General features: G+C 44.8%; 1 protein-coding gene across 1 annotated transcript in view; it reads left to right on the top strand.

The window, feature by feature from the left end:
• Positions 1-316: 316 nt before the first annotated feature.
• The window catches only part of LOC124046531 (estrogen receptor beta-like), a 35689-nt gene continuing 15779 nt past the window's right edge, over positions 317-20226 (top strand). Inside the window, exons 1-4 of the mRNA XM_046366990.1 lie at positions 317-726; positions 929-1059; positions 1309-1425; positions 1577-1900. Of these exons, the coding sequence (XP_046222946.1) occupies positions 317-726; positions 929-1059; positions 1309-1425; positions 1577-1900 (982 nt within the window). The remainder of the gene's footprint in view (positions 727-928; positions 1060-1308; positions 1426-1576; positions 1901-20226) is intronic.

Here is a 20226-nt window from a genome sequence, read left to right as displayed (position 1 = left end):
ATTAGCCTGGCTGTTTTCTTTCTTCATCACCATGACTCCTGAGGGACTCTTTAAATTAATTCAAATAATGATCAAATTGTTTTTGTTGAGGAGGATGAGTGAAGATAACATTATCGTTGAGTGACTTGGTGTGCACTTTAGAATATCTATGTGGTATGAGTGTGACTCCATATCCACTTTCTCTATCCTGCTCTCTATCCCACTCTCCATCCCTCCCTCCATACTGCAGATGGACTTCTCTCTGACCGGGCCCAGTGAGCTATGCAATAGACATCAGCAGCAGCAGCCACAACTTCAGCCCAATGTTCGCCCCATCATGGCCTGTTTTCCTGGGAGTGGGACTGACACTTCTCCCCTGCTCCAGGTCCAGAAGGTGGGCTCCAACAAGGCCCCTGGACTCCTGCCCACCATTTACAGCCCCCTCAGTGGCATGGAGAGCTCCAGCCTCTGCATCCCTTCTTCCCACACAGGCAGCAGCCATGATTACAGCCCTGTAGCCTTCTACAACCACTCTACACTGGGCTACAGCAGACCAACCATCTCTGACAGCACCTCTCTGTGTCCCCCACTCAGTCCCCACCTCTTCTGGCCCCCCAATGACCACGGCCAGCACAACATGCCCCCGCTGACCCAGCACTGTCCCCAACCCTTGCTGTACAGCAATCCCAACAACCCCGCCCCCTTTGAAGAGCCTAAACCCCACAACCTCAACCTCACCCCTAGCAGGTAGCTACGGTCTTCCAGCATCTGACAGTGACACACCCTCCGTTTGTATCTTTCAATCTTTACACCTGCCTTATTTGACCTTTGCTTGTCTCCTGTAACATCTCAGATGGGTAAACAAAAGGAGATAGCCTCTTAGCAAAACATAGGCAACCTATTTTGTAGTTTGTGTGTTAAACAGTGTGATTGATGTTCCTTCTCATAGCTCTCTCCTCCACACTACCAAGCTGCCGGGAAGAAAATTCTGTGCCGTAGGTAATGACTACGCTTTGGGTTACCATTACAGCGTGCAGTCTTGTGAGGAATGCAAGGCCTTCTTCAAGAGGAACATCCAAGGTAGGACCACCAAGGGAGCTGTGTGGTGTCATTACAGTGTCTCTGCCCTGGGAACTGGGGTCATGGTGTCCACTGTAGGGTCTGATCTCTGCTGAGACCTGATTATATCCTGTTTTTACCTACTGTACTATAGGTCTCCAAGGATTATCTGCAGTCTATTATGTAGTAATATGGTTTATTGTAGGTCGATCAGATGTGATGTATACAATTCAAGTAATATCTCCCAATGTCTAGCTCTATCTTTTCTAGGGCACAAGGACTACGTTTGTCCAGGGACTAACCAGTGCACTATCGACAAGAACCTCCGTAAAATGTGCCGGTCCTGCCACCTACGCAAGTGTTATGAAGTCGGCATGAAGAAGTGTGGTAGGCAGCCATCGTCCTTATCTACTCTCTCTCACTAGCTGGGTTGTGAAACCCAACCTCGTAGACAAACATGTGAGCTGTGAGCCTGTGAGCTTGTAGAAGTATATGTAGGAGTGAAATCCATCAGTTGTTTGTCTGTGATGTTGTTCAGGGATGAGGCCGGAGCACTACAGTTACATGGGGGCGAGGCACAGGCGTGTGCCTCAGGGGTGGGGTGCACCAGGCGGGCTGGTGGGGGTCGGTGCCAGGGCCCAGTGGAATCTGGAGGGGGGGTCCCTCCCCCTGTTGGAGGTGCACCACTCATCCCTGACCCCTGAACAGCTGATATCCTGCATCATGGATGCGGAGCCGCCAGAGGTCTACCTGATGGAGGACCTAAAGAGGCCCTTCACTGAAGCCAGCATGATGATGTCACTCACCAAACTGGCCAACAAGGAGCTGTTCCTCATGATCAGCTGGGTCAAAAATATCCCTGGTGAGACACCTGTGTGTGTGTGTGTGTGTGTGTGTGTGTGTGTGTGTGTGTGTGTGTGTGTGTGTGTGTGTGTGTGTGTGTGTGTGTGTGTGTGTGTGTGTGTGTGTGTGTGTGTGTGTGTGTGTGTGTGTGTGTGTGTGTGTGTGTGTGTGTTAGTGTGTGTGTGTGTGTGTGTGTGTGTGTGTGTGTGTGTGTGTGTGTGTGTGTGTGTGTGTGTGTGTGTGTGTGTGTGTGTGTGTGTGTGTGTGTGTGTGTGTGTGTGTGTGTGTGCGTGTGTGTGCAGCAAATGTTCAAGGTTTGGTTGATGCCCCAAGTTTATATGTGAGATAAGGTGGGTATGTCTAAAGAAAGAAAGACTACCTGGTTAGCTGTAGACCCTTCACACCCTACCCTACTTCTATATCTACTAACTGTGATCAGTACTGTACTAGTTGGCCCTTAGCCTTCTCATTAGCCCACGTACTGCAGCCAGCCATATGGCTGTGTAGTCCCGAGGGACAGGAAATCACACAGGCTATGAAGGGGTTACTCCTCCTCTCCTCTCCTCTCCTCTCCTCTCCTCTCCTCTCCTCTCCTCTCCTCTCCTCTCCTCTCCTCTCCTCTCCTCTCTCTCTCCTCTCCTCTCCTCTCCTCTCCTCTCCTCTCCTCTCCTCTCCTCTCCTCTCCTCTCCTCTCCTCTCCTCTCCTCTCCTCTCCTCTCCTCTCCACCCTGCTGCAGGGCATTGTTCCCCCCTCACTCAGGGTTAAAGAAGTGAGCTCAGCAGGTGCCCTCTCAGGGGAGATGTGTCTGAGTTCACACACTCTTTTGTCTGAAATGGGGCTTTGGGGGTTTGGTGAAATAAGGATATGTGAAAATTTGCTTGTATTGTCAGTTATAAAGAAGAACAAAACATCTACAGACTAGCTGTGCATTGTGGATTTGCTCCAGAGAGCACAGCAGTTTCATTTATGAAGGTGCCTCAGCATTTGGCTTTGTTCCAATATCCATCTTTCAGTACTTGTCCAGCTAAGACTGTTGTGCGCTTTAGGGTGCTCCTAGTCTGTCAGGGCTTTACTATGCATTTCATCTGTCCTTTATTAGTCCCTTTAAATGTACGGGCCCTTAGGGAGTGAACGTTATTTATATTAAGGGTTACATGGAGAAAATCGAAACTCTCTGAAATGAAAATGAATGGCCCTCCCTTCAGCAAAATATATTTTACCTAAACCCTCCCTGAACACTTCAAAAACAAACAAGTGACCCTCCCATATACCCAAAATAATTCTTAAAACAAAGTGGATAGCAGAGAACATGTCTACCGTTTACCCTCACTTCTTGGACAGACCAGAGCCTTTGTCCTGTAAGCATTACATGGCAACGCTGGAATTTTGATAGCACACAGGGCTGCGAGCCAGAAGGTTGTTGGTTCGCAGACCACTATGGACAAAAGTAGGGATAGAAATATCTCCTTCATTGTAAAAGCATTGCATGAATCAATCGTCGTATTTGCAGGTCCGAGAAAAAATGTCCTTTTATTAAAATTATATGTAATTCTGTGTAATTTTACATATTAGTTGAATACATTTTTAATACCACTCAAATGACCGAAATTACAGGCTAAGAATGGACAGAGAGATAGGCCTATGTGTTCATCTTATCATATTTCTCCAATGCCAAATGAGTGTCTTGTTTTCAACGAAACTGTCCCTGTTTAAATATAATGAAATCTGAAAATCAAATCAATCAAATGTATTTATCACAAAGTGCTGTACAGAAACCCAGCCTAAAACCCCAAACAGCAAGCAATGCAGATGTAGAAGCACGCGGCTAGAAAGTCATTAGGAATCTGAGCATGGTACTTTCGAAAGTTAGGCATACCTTTCAACCACAGATAGAGTAGGCCTGCCGATGCAGAAATATAAGCTTTAACTGCTGGCCTCTCTCCTACCGTGGCTTAACCCAGTGAGAGGTCACAAGAGTTTCTCTAAATGCTGTGTTTAAATATCTTCTATTGTACAGAAAGTGAATAGCTTAATCATTTGATAGTGACATAATTAGATTACCTCCCTGAATGTCAAAGAAACAAAACAATAGTATCCCCAAGTGCATCAGAGTCAAGTCTTTCCTGGGTGTTTTACAGCTTGTTTCTAGCATAAAGCATTGTGGATCAAAGCAATGTTATAGATCACTTTATATAATCAGATCTGTTTCATTTTCTTCAAAAATGTTAAAACTCTAAGGATCCACCCCTTTTTTCCATTTTCGCCTAAAATGACATATCCAAATCCAACTGCCTGTAGCTCAGGCCCTGAAGCAAGGATATGCATATTCATGGTACCATTTGAAAGGAAACAATTTGAAGTTTTTAGAAATGTGAAAGGAATGTAGGAGAATATAACACAATAGATCTGGTTAAAGGTAACACAAAGGAAAAAACAACCGTTCTGTTTTATTTTTTTTGTACCATCATCTTTGAAATGCAAGAGAAAGGCCGTAATTGTCACGATCGTCGTGGTAATCATACTTAGACCAAGGCGCAGCGTACGTAGAGTTCCACGTGTTTAATTAATTAAAACTCACAAAAACAATAAAGAGCAACGAAACGTGACGTTCTGTAGAGCTCACAGGCATCAACACGAAAACAAGATCCCACAAAACCCAGTGAGGAAATGGCTGCCTAAATATGATCTCCAATCAGAGACAACGATAAACAGCTGCCTCTGATTGGGAACCATACCAGGCCAACATAGAAATAAATCACCCACCCTAGTCACACCCCGACCTAACCAAAATAGAGAATAAAAAGGCTCTCTATGGTCAGGTCGTGACAATAATGTATTATTCCAGCCCAGGTGCAATTTAGATTTTGGCCACTAGATGGCATCAGTGTATGTGCAAAGTTTTAGACTGATACAATGAACCATTATATTTATGTTACAAATGTTGTATCAGGACTGCCCAAATGTGCCTAATTTGTTTATTAATAACTTTTCATGTTCAATATTGTGCACTCTCCTCAAACAATAGCATGATATTATCTCACTGTAATAGCTACTGTAAATTGGACAGTGCAGTTAGAAACCTCTTGGAGCTCCCCCCTACTTTGTCTAATTTCCGCCTGAAGACATACCCAAATCTAACAGCCTGTAGCTCAGGCACAGAACCAAGGATATACATATTCTTGGTGCCATTTTAAAGAAAACACTCTGAATTTTGTGTAAATGTGAATTGAATGTAGGAGAATATATCACAATAGATCTGGTTTAGATAAAACAACGAAAAAAACATGTTTTTTATTTTTGTATCATCATCTTTAAAATGAACAAGATAAAACAAACATTCAGATAGGATGATGGGGACAATTTCAGTGAAAAAAGTTTCAGAATGATAACTTCCAAAATGAGTGTGCTGAATGACATTTATCATGAAGTCACCCAGGTGTCCCACACAAGTAGCCCAAATGTACCCAAGTGGCCAAATTGGTGAAGGTATACATTTTGAAACAAATAACTATATACAAAATACCAAAATGGGATTCTAACACACCCCCCAAAAAATGTAGAAAAATAAACGAAAAAAAATAAATGGGGGAAAAAAATATTATTGATAAAAAAATATGAAAAATATATATATATATATACATTTACAAAATAACATAGGTAACTATTTACACACTTTCAATATTTGGAAGACCCTCAGTCCTCTATCAAATCAAATCTATTTATATAGCCCCGGCCTAAAACCACAAACAGCAAGCAATGCAGGTGTAGAAGCACGGTGGCTAGGAAAATCTCCCTAGAAAGGCAAAACCCTAGGAAGAAACCTAGAGAGGAACCAGGCTATGAGGGGTGGCCAGTCCTCTTCTGGCTGTGCCGGGTGGAGATCACAGTGGTTGTAGAGGGTGCAACAGGACAGCACCTCAAGCAAGGAGTCATCATGCCAGGTAGTCCTAACGCATGGTCCTAGGGCTCAGGTCCTCCTCCGAGAGAGAAATAAATAATTAGAGAGAGCATACTTAAATTCACACAGGACACCGGATAAGACTCCCATTCGGAGTCAGTGTCACTGTGAAAGAAAATGTTCAGTTAGAATAGTTTCACATATGAGCCCTGTATCAACAGGTATAATAAACAGATATATATAGAGTACAGGGAACATAAGGTTGAATACATTATTATGACCTGCTAGATCTACTGTCTCTTTTATATTATGACATTTCAGCTAGATCTACTGTCTATATTATATTATGACAGACCAGCTAGATCTACTGTCTATATTATATTATGACAGACCAGCTAGATCTACTGTATTTATTATATTACAACCAGCTGTATCTACTGTCTCCATTTCACTTTGGCCATTGTTGTGTGAGCCTGCCCCCCCCCCCTTTAATCTAAAATTGTGTGTACATCTGTATATCTAGACTTAGATTTAGCTTTCCCTGACTTAGTCACCATAATGATTGATATATAAACAGCTGAATCTGAGCGTTTACCAAACAATGCAGTGCTAATATGTTTCTCCTTCCGGTATGAAAGTTCAATAGTGAATGACTCACTTTACACTGGAGCTTACTACATGGGTTGGTCTTGCCACACATAAACATGGCCAATTGCCGTTTAGCTCAGCTCATTGGCTATCTACCCAGCTAGATTTCAAGATGATCAGTGGTCATTGGGTTAAAAGACAGTCAATCAACGAAACAGCGGGCAAATCATTGGTGCACTAACATGACTGGAAAAGTCACGTTCTGTGTGGGTTATTTACCTGGAATGTGTCTTCGAAAATGGAATGAGACGGAATTCACGAAACAAGCGGTTCACAAAATGTTTCGTTAGGCTATAAAAACGGATTTTATCAAACAACAGATCATTCATTGTGTAACAATGAGCATTGGAATTGCAAACAGACGAAGATCGTCAAAGGTAAACAATTAATTTTAATGCAGTTTGTGAATATGTTATGCCTGTGCTGGTTAAATTTATTTGTATTTTTATGGGGCTCTATGCTCAGATAATCACATCATATTCTTGCGCAGTAAATCCTTTTTAAAATCTGACAATGCAGTTGGATTAGCAAGATTCTAGGCTTTCAATACATGTGAGACACTTGTATTTTCATGAATGTTTAATATGACTAAAGTAGCGATCACCGTATGTTGTGGAATTTCAGCCTGCTAGCGGGTTCCGTGCGCAGAGAGATTAACAACAATATAAGCTTTCTGCAAATATCAGATATGTCTATGTCCTGGGAAATGTTCTTATTACTTACAACCTTATGCTAATCGCGTTAACCTACATTAGCTCAACCGTCCCGTGGAAGGGACACTGATCAGCTAACAAGCTAAAACCTAGCATACCCTCTCATACCCATCAATTTGAGTCTTGGTTAACGTTTAGTTAAAACGTTCCTGGTGGTGGGTGAAGGAATTGATATAGCAGCCTATCGCCTAATTCCATCTGTCTAACATGTAGGCCTACCTCTTATTTCTTAAACAGCAGGAAATAGGCTCCTTCACAAAGCCCTCTTGTTGTTAATAAAGTGTAATACAGCCTAGATTTATTTACAACGTCCCAGCAGCTATCTTAGAAATAAAACTTTGCTCCCTGCTTCTCCAAGCATTCACTTCGTAGCCTATAGCACTCAACCTCAACTCTGAACCTCAAAGCCAGTTCCACTGCGTTAAAAAAAAATTGTTGCCTCTAATCAGGGACTGATTTAAACCTGGGACACCAGGTGGGTGCAATTCATTATCAGGTAGAACAGAAAACCAGCAGGCTTCGGACCTCGTAGGATAAACACCTATGCCTATAGGCTATGTATCATTTGATTGAGACCACACTAAATTGCCTATAGGCGGGGTGAGTTTAGTTCAATTGAACGTTTGTTACGTTGCGTAATGGTTTGTACTGAAAGACACAAGATGGCATCGCCAAATTCAGCATTGGTGGCAGCACTTTTTAAAAAACTTTGTTTTAAACATCACTGGAAAAATATTTGGGAATGTGCGCAGTTGATTCATCTAAAATGCAGTGATACTAGCTTTGGGCATGGGGTCAATGAAACTTAACTTTGCTGTCAGGTGTGCTGTACCCGCGGGGATATGTGATCACCGAAGGTGGAGTGGGACCAGAGGACTCACCTACAGTGGTTGCTCCACTAAAAGTTTTTCTATTATCTGCAGGATTTGTGGTTTAGTACGGTACCCTGTATCACTACTTCATTGCTCCAGACCAGCGCAAGGGGAAGTTAAAGCACTGATTATGCTTTTGGGTCCTACTGTGTCTCTACAATGAATGGGTGACATAAACCTAAATTGAAACTGATAATTGTTCAGGACTTCAGTATTACTTACTAAAACTGTTGTTACACTAAGGTTTTTATTCTTTTATTTTGCTCTTACTGTAGTACTGTAGCCCACTCCTGACGGGTCACATTGTAAAGTTCCTGAGTGGCGCAATGGTCTAAGACACTGTAGGTTTTTGATTTCTTTCCCTCTAAAAACAGAAATAAATAATAACAAACTGGCTTTATTTACAAATTAGTAACAATGTCTCACCCCATGTTCAAGAATGGCCTTTTCTCAATAGTTTTACATTATTTGAAAACAAAATCTCCAGAATATTGTTATTTTTTAAACAAAGTGAATACTATTAATTTTGAATGATATAAAGGTCCCTTGGATATTCTCACAGATATATTATTAACCATGTTATTAGCAGAACAATATACACTACCATTCAAATGTTTGGGGTATTTAGAAATGTCTTTGTTTTTGAAAGAAAATCACATTTTTTGTTAATTAAAATAACATCAAATTGATCAAAAATACAGTGTAGACATTGTTAATGTTGTACATTACTATTGTAAATGACTATTGTAGCTGGAAACGGCTGATTTTGAATGGAATATCTACATAGACGTACAGAGGCCCATTATAAGCAACCATCACTCCTGATTAAAGAAGCAATAAAACTGTCAATCTTTAGACTAGTTGAGTATCTGGAGCATCAACATTTGTGGGTTCGATTATAGGCTCAAAATGGTCAGAAAAAAATACTTTCTTCTGAAACTCATCAGTCTATTCTTATTCTGAGAAATGAATGCTATGCAAAGAAATTGCCAAGAAACTGAAGATAAACGTACAACGCTGTGTAATTCTCCCCTCGCAGAACAGCGCAAACTATCTCTAACCAGAATAGAAAGGAGTTGGAGGCCCTGGTGCACAACTGAGCAAGAGGACAAGTACATCAGAGTGTCTAGTTTGAGAAACAGACGCCTCACAAGTCATCAACTGGCAGCTTCATTAAATAGTACCGGCAAAACACCAGTCTCAACATCAACAGTGAAGAGACAACTTCGGGAAGCTGGCCTTCTAGGCAGAGTTGTAATGAAAAAGCCATATCTCAGACTGACCAATAAAAATAAAGATTAAGCTGGGCAAAAGAACACAGACACTGGACAGAGGAACTCTGCCAGGCAACATGAGTCTCACTGGTGTTGAGTAATGTGCTGGTAAAAGTGGTGTGGGTCTTATTTATTTAGAGCATATTGAAGTTAGAAGCAATCGGATTTGAAGCAATAGCCTACAACTATTTTAGCACCATTGCATGCTGCTCTGAGACAAGCATGGGGACAGGTCTTGATAAATCAATTAGATTTTTATGTTCACTGAATCTCCGTTTGGGTATTGGTTAGAATACAATTAGGGTGTAGAAATGTTATGTTCTTAGTGTAACCTTTAACTAGGCAAGTCAGTTAAGAACAAATTCATATTTACAATGACGGCCTACACTGGCCAAACCCGGACGACGCTGGGCCAATTGTGTGCCTTTTGTGATACAGCCTGGATCAAATACGCACAATCCCACATCCATTACATTGTATCTTAGTCTCAGGGACGAGATCATTCTCCTCAAGGCCAATAAATCCTCTTACCTTCCGGACTGATCAGATTCAACACAAATATATCATTCTGACAAACAAAGTGGGACCTGTGTGATTTAGAGCCATAAACATTTTGTGTACTGACAATTCAAAGGTGCTTTGTCAGCAGTGTCACGCCCTGACCTTAGAGAACCTGTTTATGTCTCTGGTTTGGTTTGGTTTGGTCAAGGTGTGAGTTGGGGTGGGTATTCTATATTCTATTATTTGTATTTCTATGTTTTGGCCGGGTAGGGTTCGCAATCAGGGACAGCTGTCTATCGTTGTCTCTGATTGAGAACCCTACTTAGGTAGCCCTTTTTCCACCTGTCTTTGTGGGAAGACTTTGTTTAGGGCACATCGCCTTTAGCGTCACGGTTTGTGTTTGTAGTGGTTGTTGTTTCGTTCGGTGTAATTTTCCAAATAAAGTGACAATGTACGCTCACCACGCTGCACCTTGGTCCTCTTCTTTTAACGGCGGTTAAAAGCAGTCAGAGTTTGATATGGCCAAAATCAAGTCAAACTTAACTCAAGAACCTAAAAAAAACGAATCAATAAGGAATGTAAAATTACAAGGGCTTTATGTTTGAAGCAAACAATATATTGTTGTATTTTCAGATAGCTCATAGATTTATGGGATGTCAACCTCTCAGCAATTTAAAGGGCAAAGATAATGTAATAAGAACGCCGGTTTCCCGCGTGCCCACACAACATGGGGATCCTTTAGATAAATAGCCCAGTACTGTAACCTACTCCCGACCGTCAAGTTCTACGGTCGGGAGTAGGTTACAGTACTGGGCTAAAATAAAGTACTATGGCACTTAATGTGCCATAGAATTCTGCGGCACCATGCAAGCTGTGCCGCAGTATGCAGGAACTTTTATAGGACGAACCACTGTAGGAGTGCACCAAAGGAGGGGGGCTCCACAACTGCGCAGAGGCGATAGACTGGGGGTGCGGTAGTGTGGACCACGGGGCAGTGGAAGGTGAGCTGGCAATGCGTGAACATGGGGAGGGGTGCTCCATAGTGCACAGGGAGGCGAGTGACAAGTGGATCGAGAATTCAGCAAGGCCTTTGGGAAGAAAGGTTTACATTTTGTGCAATTAAATGTGCAAAGCTTACTACTGGAGATTGATGAGATGCGCCTGTTGGTTCGCAAATCAGAGGTGGGTGTCTTATGTTTTACAGAGACATGGTTGGATTAATCTGTTTGTGAAATTGAGATGGACAATTATTCTGTCAGGAAGGATTGGAACGGTGATGAGATATGTGCCTTTGTTTAGAACATTGCTTATAACATCAGATCGGATTTAATGATCTGGAGATTGTCTGGCTGGATATCTGCCTTCCCAAAACCAAGACGATTTTTGTTGGGGGTGTGTTACAGTCCGCCCAATCAGAATGCATTCTATGAAGGTCTTGTAATTGTCATGCTGGTGAATGAGGACCCAAAAGCGACTTGGCGAAAACAGAGTATTTAATCCAGAATAAACTTTACAAAACAAAAAGCATAATACTACACGTAAAGACAAGAACAGACTGGAGACTTGATCGAGAACTGCAGGTTGCCTCGGGAAGGCACTTGAACCTAGCAGACTCAGACACCTGCTCACCACGCAGCATCTGAGGGAAACACGACACGACAGGGCAAAACATAGACACAGCACGGTGAATTATAAATGAGGATCCGACAGGGCAGGTACGGGAAACAAGGAGTGAAATAGGGACTCTAATCAGGGAAAAGGATCGGGAACAGGTGTGGGAAGACTAAATGATGATTAGGGGAATAGGAACAGCTGGGAGCAGGAACGGAACGATAGAGAGAAGAGAGAGCGAGAGAGTGAGAGAGGGAGGGGGAGAGAGAGGGATAGAAAGAGGGAAAGAACCTAATAAGACCAGCAGAGGGAAACGAATAGAATGGGAAGCACAGGGACAAGACATGATAATAAATGACAAAACATGACAGTACCCCCCCACTCACCGAGCGCCTCCTGGCGCACTCGAGGAGGAATCCTGGCGGCAACGGAGGAAATCATCAATGAGTGAACGGTCCAGCACGTCCCGAGACGGAACCCAACTCCTCTCCTCAGGACCGTAACCCTCCCAATCCACTAAGTATTGGTGACCCCGTCCCCGAGAACGCATGTCCATGATCTTATGTACCTTGTAAATAGGTGCGCTCTCGACAAGGACGGGAGGGGGGGAGGGAAGACGAACGGGGGTGCGAAGAAAGGGCTTAACACAGGAGACATGGAAGACAGGATGGACGCGACGAAGATGTCGCGGAAGAAGCAGTCGCACAGCGACAGGATTGACGACCTGGGAGACACGGAACGGACCAATGAACCGCGGAGTCAACTTACGAGAAGCTGTCGTAAGAGGAAGGTTGCGAGTGGAAAGCCACACTCTCTGGCCGCAACAATACCTAGGACTCTTAATCCTGCGTTTATTGGCGGCTCTCACAGTCTGTGCCCTGTAGCGGCAAAGTGCAGACCTCACCCTCCTCCAGGTGCGCTCACAACGTTGGACAAACGCTTGAGCGGAGGGAACGCTGGACTCGGCAAGCTGGGATGAGAACAGAGGAGGCTGGTAACCCAGACTACTCTGAAACGGAGATAACCCGGTAGCAGACGAAGGAAGCGAATTGTGAGCGTATTCTGCCCAGGGGAGCTGTTCTGCCCAAGACGCAGGGTTTCTGAAAGAAAGGCTGCGTAGTATGCGACCAATCGTCTGATTGGCCCTCTCTGCTTGACCGTTAGACTGGGGATGAAACCCGGAAGAGAGACTGACGGACGCACCAATCAAACGACAGAACTCCCTCCAAAATTGTGACGTGAATTGCGGGCCTCTGTCTGAAACGGCGTCTAACGGGAGGCCATGAATTCTGAACACATTCTCGATAATGATTTGTGCCGTCTCCTTAGCGGAAGGAAGTTTAGCGAGGGGAATGAAATGTGCCGCCTTAGAGAACCTATCGACAACCGTAAGAATCACAGTCTTCCCCGCAGACAAAGGCAGACCGGTAATGAAGTCTAGGGCGATGTGAGACCATGGTCGAGAAGGAATGGGGAGCGGTCTGAGACGACCGGCAGGAGGAGAGTTACCCGACTTAGTCTGCGCGCAGTCCGAACAAGCAGCCACGAAACGGCGCGTGTCACGCTCCTGAGTCGGCCACCAAAATCGCTGGCGAATAGACGCAAGAGTGCCTCGAACACCGGGATGACCAGCTAACTTGGCAGAGTGAGCCCACTGAAGAACAGCCAGACGAGTGGAAACAGGAACGAAAAGGAGGTTACTAGGACAAGCGCGCGGCGACGCAGTGTGCGTGAGTGCTTGCTTAACCTGTCTTTCAATTCCCCAGACTGTCAACCCGACAACACGCCCATAAGGAAGAATCCCTCGGGATCAGTAGAAGCCACAGAAGAACTAAACAGACGGGATAAGGCATCAGGCTTGGTGTTCTTGCTACCCGGACGGTAAGAAATCACAAACTCGAAACGAGCGAAAAACAACGCCCAACGAGCTTGACGGGCATTAAGTCGTTTGGCAGAACGGATGTACTCAAGGTTCTTATGGTCTGTCCAAACGACAAAAGGAACGGTCGCCCCTCCAACCACTGTCGCCATTCGCCTAGGGCTAAGCGGATGGCGAGCAGTTCACGGTTACCCACATCATAGTTGCGCTCAGATGGCGACAGGCGATGAGAAAAATAAGCGCAAGGATGAACCTTATCGTCAGACTGGAAGCGCTGGGATAGAATGGCTCCCACGCCTACCTCTGAAGCGTCAACCTCGACAATGAATTGTCTAGTGACGTCAGGAGTAACGAGGATAGGAGCGGACGTAAACGTTCTCTTAGAAGATCAAAAGCTCCCTGGGCGGAACCGGACCACTTAAAACACGTCTTGACAGAAGTAAGAGCTGTGAGAGGGGCAGCAACTTGACCGAAATTACGAATGAAACGCCGATAGAAATTAGCGAAACCTAAAAAGCGCTGCAACTCGACACGTGACCTTGGAACGGGCCAATCACTGACAGCTTGGACCTTAGCGGAATCCATCTGAATGCCTTCAGCGGAAATAACGGAACCGAGAAAAGTAACGGAGGAGACATGAAAAGAACACTTCTCAGCCTTTACGTAGAGACAATTCTCTAAAAGGCGCTGTAGAACACGTCGAACGTGCTGAACATGAATCTCGAGTGACGGTGAAAAAATCAGGATATCGTCAAGATAGACAAAAACAAAGATGTTCAGCATGTCTCTCAGAACATCATTAACTAATGCCTGAAAAACAGCTGGCGCATTGGCGAGACCAAACGGCAGAACCCGGTACTCAAAATGCCCTAACGGAGTGTTAAACGCCGTTTTCCACTCGTCCCCCTCTCTGATGCGCACGAGATGGTAAGCGTTACGAAGGTCCAACTTAGTAAAGCACCTGGCTCCCTGCAGAATCTCGAAGGCTGATGACATAAGGGGAAGCGGATAACGATTCTTAACCGTTATGTCATTCAGCCCTCGATAATCCACGCAGGGGCGCAGAGTACCGTCCTTCTTCTTAACAAAAAGAACCCCGCCCCGGCCGGAGAGGAAGAAGGCACTATGGTACCGGCGTCAAGAGACACAGATAAATAATCCTCGAGAGCCTTACGTTCGGGAGCCGACAGAGAGTATAGTCTACCCCGAGGAGGAGTGGTCCCCGGAAGGAGATCAATACTACAATCATACGACCGGTGAGGAGGAAGGGAGTTGGCTCGGGACCGACTGAAGACCGTGCGCAGATCATGATATTCCTCCGGCACTCCTGTCAAATCGCCAGGTTCCTCCTGAGAAGTGGGGACAGAAGAAATGGGAGGGATGGCAGACATTAAGCACTTCACATGACAAGATACGTTCCAGGATAGGATAGAATTACAAGACCAATTAATAGAAGGATTATGACATACTAGCCAGGGATGACCCAAAACAACAGGTGTGAAAGGTGAATGAAAAATCAAAAAAGAAATAGTCTCACTGTGGTTACCAGATACTGTGAGAGTTAAAGGTAGTGTCTCAAATTTGATACTGGGAAGATGACTACCATCTAAGGCAAACATGGGCGTAGGCTTGTCTAACTGTCTGAAAGGAATGTTATGTTTCCGAACCCATGCTTCGTCCATGAAACAACCCTCAGCCCCAGAGTCAATCAAGGCACTGCATGTAGCACCCGAACCAGTCCAGCGTAGATGGACCGACATAGTAGTACAAGATCTAGATGAAGAGACCTGAGTAGTAGCGCTCACCAGTAGCCCTCCGCTTACTGATGGGCTCTGGCCTCTTACTGGACATGAATTAACAAAATGTCCATCAAATCCGCAATAGAGGCACAGGCGGTTGGTGATCCTCCGTTCCCTCTCCTTAGTCGAGATGCGAATCCCTCCCAGCTGCATGGGCTCAGTCTCAGAGCCAGAGGAGGGAGATGGTTGCGATGCGGAGCAGGGAAACACCGTTGATGCGAGCTCTCTTCCACGAGCCTGGTGACGAAGATCTACCCGTCGTTCTATGCGGATGGCGAGAGCAATCAAAGAGTCCACACAGGAAGGAACCTCCCGAGAGAGAATCTCATCTTTGACCACTGTGTGGAGTCCCTCCAGAAAACGAGCGAGCAGCGCCGGCTCGTTCCAGTCACTAGAGGCAGCAAGAGTACGAAACTCTATAGAGTAATCCGTTATGGATCGATCACCTTGGCATAGGGAAGCCAGGACCCTAGAAGCCTCCCCGCCAAAAACTGAACGGTCAAAAACCCGAATCATCTCCTCTTTGAAGTTCTGGTAATTGTTAGAACAATCAGCCCTTGCCTCCCAGATAGCTGTGCCCCACTCTCGGGCCCGGCCAGTAAGGAGTGAAATGACGTAAGCAACCCGAGCTCTCTCTCTAGAGTATGTGTTGGGTTGGAGAGAGAACACAATCTCACACTGGGTGAGAAAGGAGCGGCACTCAGTGGGCTGCCCGGAGTAGCAAGGTGGGTTATTAACCCTAGGTTCTGGACGCTCGGCAGGCCAGGATGTAACAGGTGGCACGAGACGAAGACTCTGGAACTGTCCAGAGAGGTCGGAAACCTGAGCGGCCAGGTTCTCCACGGCATGGCGAGCAGCAGACAATTCCTGCTCGTGTCTGCCGAGCATGGCTCCTTGGATCTCGACGGCAGTGTAACGAGCGTCTGTAGTCGCTGGGTCCATTCCTCGGTCGGATCCTTCTGTCATGCTGGTGAATGAGGACCCAAAAGCGACTTGGCGAAAACAGAGTATTTAATCCAGAATAAACTTTACAAAACAAAAAGCATAATACTACACGTAAAGACAAGAACAGACTGGAGACTTGATCGAGAACTGCAGGTTGCCTCGGGAAGGCACTTGAACCTAGCAGACTCAGACACCTGCTCACCACGCAGCATCTGAGGGAAACACGACACGACAGGGCAAAACATAGACACAGCACGGTGAATTATAAATGAGGATCCGACAGGGCAGGTACGGGAAACAAGGAGTGAAATAGGGACTCTAATCAGGGAAAAGGATCGGGAACAGGTGTGGGAAGACTAAATGATGATTAGGGGAATAGGAACAGCTGGGAGCAGGAACGGAACGATAGAGAGAAGAGAGAGGGGGAGAGAGAGGGATAGAAAGAGGGAAAGAACCTAATAAGACCAGCAGAGGGAAACGAATAGAATGGGAAGCACAGGGACAAGACATGATAATAAATGACAAAACATGACAGTAATTGTGTTGTCAAACTGTAATGGTTCCCTGGAGAAATAATTTTGTTTGGGTTATTCAATACTGATGTCTGCAAAAAGGATAGCCCAACCCACAATGCATTTATGCACTTCTGTAGATAATTTGCTCGGACCCAAATGATATAGATCCCACCAGGATATGTGAAACAGTGCAAAGTTCGATTGACTTAATATTGGTGTCTATGGAATCAGTAATCATTGTATTACATTTTGCACAAGGGAGTTTTTAAAGATATATTTTAGTGTCACAAAACTGTTAGAATCAGAAGACAAAAAAATACTGTGTTGAAATGTTTAGGGAGTAAGTGGGTAAAATTGACTGGTCACCTTTGCTGGGTAGTGTAGGTGTTGACAGTGCCTGTCAAGCCTTTAAATGTAGATTGTTTGAGGTGGTGAATGTGATGGCTCCCATTGGACGGGTCAGAGTAGAGCAAAGATCTATCCCCTGGTTTAGTCATTAGAATCTAGAATCTATCAAAGCAAGGAATAAGGTGATGTTCTCCTATATAAACGCCACAGAAATGGATGCACAGAGCAGGATGGAGGAAGCTAAGAGGGGTTACTTTGCCGATAAAATAATTGAGAACAAAAATGACCCTGAAAAGCTTTGGAAATCATTTAAGGATCTAGGCTGTAGTAGTACTACAAAAAACAAACAAAAGTGTTGGACTGAACATCAGAGGGGAGATGGTATATGAAAAGGCAGATTTGCCAATGAACTCTTTTTTTTCTGTTGCCAGCAGGCTGGTTAGCAAGCTTGATAGCAGATTTTACATGCTCCACAGCCACAGGTCTGGATAATATTCCTGCACGTTTTCTTAGAGATTCTGCTGAGCAAATTGCCCCTTCTTTTACACATATAGTTCATCTCTCTCTTGAACAAGGCATCTTTCCCAGGGACATGAAACAGGCTAAAGTTATACCTCTGTTTAACAAGGGGATAAAGTATGACCCTGGGAATTATCCTCAGTACAACATCAACAATCCTGGAGAGAGCAGTACATTAGCTAATGTATGAATATGTCAACAAACAAAGTCGAATGTATGATTTTTTGTCAGGGTTTAGAAAAACATATTCCACTGATTCATGTCTACTTTACTTGACTGACATCATCAGGAAAGAGATTGATGAGGAAAAACTCTGCTGACCTACAGAAGACCGATGAAACCGTTAACCACTGTTTTCTCATTTCCAAACTGAAGGAACTGGGGTTTTGTAGTATCCCTCTAGGCTGGGTAAAGTCCTACTTGTCAGGTAGGGAGCAAGAGGTTAATGATTTGTAATGGAAATGACCATCAATGACTCAAGTCAATTAGTAAATTAACTGTAGTTCAGAAGCTGCGCCAGGGGGCTGTCCCCGAGCACCTTTTATGCGAGGACATGATTCATCCTCAGCACAAGGGATGAGGTTTGGGTGAAAAAGAGAATGTGTAACAAGACACCTGCTGCTGATAAAGTTCTCAGAGGCTAATTCTGGGCGTTCACCCAAGAAGCTCAAAGTTCTCTCGGTTATTGTCTGCTAAAACACAGACACACACACACACACTGAAACATCATCCACTTGTGAACACAAAGGGAACTAATTATTAAACATGTCATGAACCAAATATGTATTACATTATAGCAACCAATACATACAATCATATAGCCAGGTTAAAATTAAAATCCACAACAGGGGAGCGTGCTCGGGCGTCTTACTGTTTTTACTTTACATAAACGATATGAAAGATGCTTGTTCTTGCCGACTTTTCCTTTAAGAGGATGACTCTACACTTCCGGTGTCTCATAAAAGTAAAACCGTTGGAGAGCATATTTAGCACAAAGCTTACTAACATTAGCAAATGGCTTGGAGATAATAAGCTACACTACATGACCGAAAATATGTGGACACCTGCTCATCGAACATCTCGTTCCAAGATCATGGGCATTTCATATGGAGTTGGTCCCCCCTTTGCTGCAATAACAGCCTCCTATTTTCTGGGAGATCTTTCCACTAGATGTTAGAAGATTGCCGCGGGGACTTGCCTCCACATCAGTGCCCGACCTCCCAAACATTAGCGAGGTCAGGCACTGATGTTGAGCGATTAGGCCTGGCTCGCAATCGGCGTTCCAATTCATCCCAAAGGTGTTTGATGGGGTGGATTTCAGGGCTCTGTGCAGGCCAGACAAGTTCTTCCACACCGATTTCGACAAACCATTTCTGTATGGACTGCTTTTTGCATGGGGCATTGTCATGCTGAAACAGGAAAGGGCCTCCCTCAAACTGTTGCCATGCTGTGGCATTAAGATTTTCCTTCACTGGCACTAAGGGGCCTAGCCCTAACCATGAAAAACAGCCCCATACTATTATTCCTCTCCCACAGAACTTTATCGTTGGCACTATGCATTTGGGCAGGAAGCGTTCTCCTGGCATCCGCCAAAACCAGATTAGTCAGTTGGACTGCCAGATGTTGAAGCTGCTCTAGAGTCCAATGGCGGCGAGCTTTACACCACTCCAGCTGACGCTTGGCATTGTGCATGGTGATCTTAGGCTTGTGTGCGACTGCTCGGCCATGGAAGCCCCCAACGAACAGTTATTGTGCTGACGTTGCTTCCAGAGGCAGTTTGGAACTCAGTAGTAAGTGTTGCAACTGAGGACAGCATTTTTATTTTACACGCTACGCACTACAGCACTCTGTTCACCCACGACTGCGTGGCCACGCACGCCTCCAACTCAATCATCAAGTTTGCGGACGACACAACAGTGGTAGGCTTGATTACCAACAACGACGAGACGGCCTACAGGGAGGTGGTGAGGCCCCCTCGGAGTGTGGTGTCAGGAAAATAACCTCACACTCAACGTCAACAAAACTAAGGAGATGATTGTGGACTTCAGGAAACAGCAGAGGGAACACCCCCCTATCCACATCGATGGAACAGTAGTGGAGAGGGTAGCTAGTTTTAAGTTCCTCGGCATACACATCACAGACAAACTGAATTGGTCCACTCACACTGACAGCGTCGTGAAGAAGGCGCAGCAGCGCCTCTTCAACCTCAGGAGGCTGAAGAAATTCGGCTTGTCACCAAAAGCACTCACAAACTTCTACAGATGCACAATCGAGAGCATCCTGGCGGGCTGTATCACCGCCTGGTACGGCAACTGCTCCGCCCTCAACCGTAAGGCTCTCCAGAGGGTAGTGAGGACTGCACAACGCATCACCGGGGGCAAACTACCTGCCCTCCAGGACACCTACACCACCCGATGTTACAGGAAGGCCATAAAGATCATCAAGGACATCAACCACCCGAACCACTGCCTGTTCACCCCGCTATCATCCAGAAGGCGAGGTCAGTACAGGTGCATCAAAGCTGGGACCGAGAGACTGAAAAACAGCTTCTATCTCAAGGCCATCAGACTGTTAAACAGCCACCACTAACATTGAGTGGCTGCTGCCAACACACTGTCATTGACACTGACCCAACTCCAGCCACTTTAATAATGGGAATTGATGGGAAATTATGTAAATATATCACTAGCCACTTTAAACAATGCTACCTTATATAATGTTACTTACCCTACATTATTAATCTCATATGCATATGTATATACTGTACTCTACATCATCAACTGCATCCTTATGTAATACATGTATCACTAGCCACTTTAACT

This window comes from Oncorhynchus gorbuscha, linkage group LG10 (assembly GCF_021184085.1).
Source record: "Oncorhynchus gorbuscha isolate QuinsamMale2020 ecotype Even-year linkage group LG10, OgorEven_v1.0, whole genome shotgun sequence".
In the NCBI taxonomy this organism is placed as follows: domain Eukaryota; kingdom Metazoa; phylum Chordata; class Actinopteri; order Salmoniformes; family Salmonidae; genus Oncorhynchus; species Oncorhynchus gorbuscha.
Note: the sequence above shows the minus strand (reverse complement) of the source record. Positions and strands in the feature narration are given on the sequence as shown.